Raw genomic sequence first — 5,477 nt, 5'->3', positions numbered from 1 at the left:
TTGTCATAAACATTTTTTATTTTACAATAACAACTCACAGTATACATTTGAATATGAATCCCAAATTGGGGTTGGTAACAACAGGGGTAAAATTTGTGTAATGAGACAAACAAATAAACAGATACTCCTTTCATTTTTTTATAAATTGAGATAAAAACAAATAAGGGCAAACTACTAAAGATAAAAAATAAATAAATAAAAAACTAAAATACATAATTCTATTTAATTTATCACACTATGTTCATCTCCCCCTAGTAGACTGATAATTATTTCTAGCACTACCATGTTCAGTTTCAACACTTATACCTTCATCTGTTCTCTTATCCAAATTTGAGTCCTCGTGCTCTTGTTGAAAATCATGAAGGGATCGCGAAGACTCCCCTCCAGTTTTGCGATCCTATAAACAAATGGAGAAAAGAAAAGTTCGGTGAGTATCAGATTATATGATTAAATCAAGAATTTAATTGATATACACCGTCAGGGTAGAGACTTTTTACACTGTCAACCAAGCATATATTGCTACACCATTAAAAATGTTTGACTTTAATCATAACTAACTTAAAAGTCATATAAAACATGATTTGTGATGGTTGACAGTGTAAAAAAGTTTACGCATCATAATATATCAAAATTAAACTGTGATATCAGTCTTGATTGCGTTTAGTCAAGTAATGTAAAAAGAACATACATTATGGAATAACAGGTCGTCTGCCTCGAGCATGTGAATGACATGTCCCATTTTAGGCCTCTTTGTTGCATCAGGATCAACACACCGAAGAGAAATTAATAGAGCACGTTTAAGAGCCTTTGAAGATGGCATCTCAGGTAGCTTAGGATCGACTACTTCCTCAGCTTTTCGATTACCAACCATAGTCTTCAACCACTCTATTAAATTAACCTGTAATCAAACCAACACACATTGTTAACCCAAAAAAGAGAGAGAAGACAACATTGGCTATGTGTGATAGCAACTGTGCCTAAACCTATGTAGCACCAACACTTCAAATATCAAATTGAAAGCGCATTTGGTGGTATCTGACACTAACACGACACCGACTATGATGTGGTTACATTCAATAATCAACATTTTCTCAAATTATTATCAGTGTCATGTCTGATGTTTGTGTGTTAGTGCTTTGTAGATCTAAACTATTATTAGTGATAGTCTCTAACCTCTCCTTGTGGTCTACCATAATCAACAGGACTTCTCCCAGTAATTATCTCCATGATAAGTATCCCAAAGCTATAAACATCACTCTTCTCGGTAAGCATTCCCGTGCAGGCATATTCTGGTGCAACATAACTACAAAAGAAGCAAGATATATATAGAAGTGAATCACTATCTTTTGACCTTTCAAACACATAAGAAGGTGAAAGTAATATTGATTATGCATACACACTGCAAGTAATATAGGAACGAAAAACAAGGAAATTACTTAGCCTAATCATACTAACCCAAATGTCCCCATTACTCGAGTCGTGACATAACTATTCTCAGAATTCAAAAGCTTGGCAAGCCCGAAATCAGAAACCTTGGAGTTCCATTGGCGATCGAGGAGGATGTTGCTTGATTTTACATCTCGGTGAACAACCTTAGGTTCAAGACCTTCGTGAAGATAGGCCAATCTGAGAAGATACAAAATAAAATACGGTGACAACGACATTCTTGAATCGACATGAATTGCAATTAGTTTAGAAAAATCATAAATATTATACCCTCTTGCTGTTCCTAATATAACATTCATGCGTATTTCCCATGTCAAAGGGCTTACAGGTCCAACATCCCCATGCAACCACTGTTCTAAATTGCCATTGTCCACATATTCATACACAAGCATCCTGCAAAACAATAATACCATACATAATCCAAATCTTAAATCTAAATTCAAAACAAACAAAATTTGTAGCCTCGATTTATTTTTCTTTTGTTTATAAGAAGAAAAAAATATAAGTACCTGTAGGCCCCTTCAACACAATATCCAAGCAACCTAACAAGATTTTTGTGCCGTACTCGACCAATTGCTTCTACCTCGACTTTGAATTCTTTTTCAGCTTGGCCCCTGAGAAGAAGTTAAACATGAAGACGAAGTACTTATTTCTAGGAAAAAGACAATACAAAACTGGGACCAAGGAACCTTCACTAACAGCAACTTGAAGTAACTAAAAAGTAAAAAATACTGAAATCAAATTCAATAATACTACATGAGAGTGCAGAATTCCAGACAAGTTCTTACAAAAAGCTGAAAAGAAAATTGATTATTTTCCTCACATGACATGAGTGAGCCCCCACTTAAATGATAACTCCTAAGTATGCAAGATAAGGATATCACCAAAAAAACAAAGTTAAAAAGTGGACACACTAGTTGAAGTAAAATGAAAATACTGGCCTACATAAAAAGGTTTATATTGCTGCCTAATCCTTATACTGCACAGTATATATATGGCTGGTTGCATACAGGAAAATAATTGAAGACTTAAAGACAACAAGGAACAATTATATGCCTTAAATCATTTAAATTATAGAAGATGCAATTAACATACAAACATCCAGTTGCATTTCGTCACGTTATGTGTTGAGTTTTTCGAACCAAACAAAACAAATAAAAAACCATTCATTTAGTCCTTCCCCGGAACAATTATTTGGATGCTAACAGGAGAATTATTGAAGACTTGAATATTACAAGGAATAATTATATTTCTTAAATCATTTAATTATAGAAGATGCGGTTTAATAGGCATACTCAGATAGTGAAAACATTGTTCGCACAAACATTTTCACACACAACCAATCGTTAGTTGGTTCAGTGATGATTGACGCTGAACTTGGTAGGGAGGACCACGGTTCAACCTCCACAACTGCGATCGGGAGTGGGCTGAAATCATGTCCAAACTGACCCCCGAACCAGATTAAACTGGTGGTGAAAGCCAAAAAAAAAATTCACACAAACATCCATTTATATTTCATCATCCTCTTCTATCGTGTTATATGTTTTGAACTAAAACTTCATTAAGCTATATTAAACCAAACAGAACAAATAAAAACTCATTTGTTTCATCCTTCCCCAGATTCATAATATCAATGAACTCTATACAATACACAAATAATTTTTTCAGCATCTGTAAACCAAAACAAGGAAAGGCAGCTTATGCAAGGTTGGAATTGCATATGTAAGATAACATGTCAACATTCATCAGTCATCACACATCAGACAACAGGAAATTATCACAGCTATGAACCAAACAAATAACAGTAAATGACACAGACTCAAAATCAAACTCAAACTCAAACACAGAAACATGTAATCAATACAATAGTCAACTAAATTAGACAGTTCATTTTTTAGAGATTTCTAACAACACTCCAAAATCCAAGCATAAGCAAAACTCAAAAGTTTCAACACAAACTATACATAGAAGAAAAAGTCCAAAATCATATAAAATTCAACTACACAAACAAAACACAATTAAAAACAAAAATGAAAATTTTGAAAAAAAGAACACATACTTGTTATTCAAGAGATTTTTGACAGCAACTTTAGTACCATCAGTGAGAACACCATGATAAACAATTCCATAACCACCTTCACCAAGAACATTTTCTGGACACAATCCACCAGTAGCATCTTCAAGCTCTCTCAAAGTATACCATCTTCCCCATCCAAGATGTGATACTTCAGGTCCAATTCCACCAACACTACCACTTCCAAAAGACGACGTCGTTTCACACCCACTTCCAACTGTACCTTTACTCTCACCACTTGAAACCCTATCTGACTTAACAACCACACGGTGTTCTTGTCTTCCAATATCCACGTGGATCTCCGGTACTTTCGCCGGAGCTGGTCGCCGGAGCATGTGGGGTCCTGGAATATGCACGATCTCTTGGATTTCTTTAGCTGGAGTAGCTCCGGTGATTTTGTAGTCGTCGGTACGGCGGTGGCGCCGGCGAGAAACTACACAAAGGGAGATTAAGAAGAGGATGAAGACGATTACAACCCCGATTAAGATTCCGATTACAACCCATAAACGGAGACCGAAGATCGATGTGTGTTTGGAGAGCTGTGTGTTGATGAAAGCTCCGTCGAAGATCGACATTGTTGTACACTCAGAGTAGCTTTCTATGAAATGGGTCGCCGGAAAATTCAAAAAAGTTAGGTTCTTTTGTTGAATGTGTATCTTGGAGTGAGGTTGTAGAAACTCGGTCGTGGTGGTTTTGCCGCAACTATGATAAGAAAATATGATTTTCCGGCGAACGATGATATAACAGTAAGATTCTAAAAACTGGGTCGCATTGATTTCGCCGGAAATATAGAGTTTATATAGAAATGCAGAGGAAACAGTGGAAGAGAAAGAATGAAAAAATGGAACAAAGAGAGAGAGAGAGAGAGAGAGAAGAGAAAAGGATTATTATTAAGGTTTTAAGGCAGCCAGCAAGGAGTGTTGAGATGTTGTGTTGTGTTCTGTCTGTAACGTTCTGTTCCTTGTTTTCTTTCTCAATTCTCACTTCATAAATACTTCCCCAAAATAAAGTGTATTTTCATTATATTTTTTAATAACTGAAAAATAAAAATAAATGTTAGTTGATCTAGTGGTAATTAGCACTACATTTAGTAGAGAAATATTACAATTCGATCTTCTACAACTGTAATTGAAAGAGGTTAGAACCACTTGATGTCAGAATTGACATCCGCACCAGAGTAAGTGTGTAATAATTCAGATACTGGTTGTGGAAAAAAAATAAATAAATGTTAGGTTTTGTTTCGAAAAATTGTGATTAGCAGATAAATTATTTTAGTTTATGACATACTAGCGGGCCAGACAGGCGCGGAACGCGCCTGCCTGTGTCTAACTTATGTCAAAAAAATGTTTTATGTTATGATGAATTTGTTAATAAAAGATTTTTATTGCTAAAAAAATAAGGATATTATTGGTATTATGAAAAATCGACACAAAAAATATTTGTATTATCTTTTTATATAGTATAGATGTAGTATTAAGTTGGTAATCATTCATGTATAGGCAACTCATTTGCCACTTATTCACATTTTTATGATTTGAATTTATTTTTTATTTTTTTAAATTGATTAGTTAATGGAAGTTGTGAAACTAAGTCAAGGGTAAAATAGGTATATTGAAAAGTTCATCCCAAACTCACCTATCCTTTTTATATATTGTTATAGATATAGATGTAGTATTAAGTTAGTAATCATTTATGTATAGGCAACTCATTTGCCACTTATTCACATTTTTATGATTTGAATTTATTTTTTATTTTTTTAAATTGATTAGTTAATGGAAGTTGTGAAACTAAGTCAAGGGTAAAATAGGTATATTGAAAAGTCAATCTCAAACTCACCTATCCTTTTTATATATTGTTATAGATAAGTTAATCGATCAAATTTGTAGTGTTTGATAACACTAATAGGAGAATTAACTTATATATATATATATATATATATATATATATATATATATAT

General features: G+C 33.9%; 1 protein-coding gene across 2 annotated transcripts; it reads right to left on the bottom strand.

Annotated features, from left to right (window-relative positions):
• LOC123888786 (probable serine/threonine-protein kinase At1g01540) lies at nt 1-4,522 on the bottom strand. 2 transcript variants are annotated; one of them, XM_045937950.1, is made up of 7 exons: nt 3,506-4,522; nt 1,956-2,060; nt 1,717-1,839; nt 1,456-1,626; nt 1,174-1,303; nt 689-898; nt 1-397 (listed from the first exon to the last, which is right to left on the bottom strand). In XM_045937950.1, the coding sequence occupies exons 1-7, from the start codon at nt 4,093-4,095 to the stop codon at nt 242-244; spliced, it is 1,485 nt and encodes a 494-aa protein (XP_045793906.1). In that variant the 5' UTR covers nt 4,096-4,522; the 3' UTR covers nt 1-241. The 2 variants fall into 2 exon arrangements, with proteins under 2 accessions (XP_045793906.1, XP_045793905.1); XM_045937949.1 differs by having other exon boundaries at nt 1,456-1,839; nt 3,506-4,485.
• Between the last annotated feature and the right edge of the window lie 955 nt (nt 4,523-5,477).

Source organism: Trifolium pratense, linkage group LG6, assembly GCF_020283565.1.
Source record: "Trifolium pratense cultivar HEN17-A07 linkage group LG6, ARS_RC_1.1, whole genome shotgun sequence".
Lineage (NCBI taxonomy): Eukaryota > Viridiplantae > Streptophyta > Magnoliopsida > Fabales > Fabaceae > Trifolium > Trifolium pratense.
The sequence above is the reverse complement of the archived record's forward strand: the minus strand, read 5'-3'. Positions and strand labels throughout refer to the sequence as shown.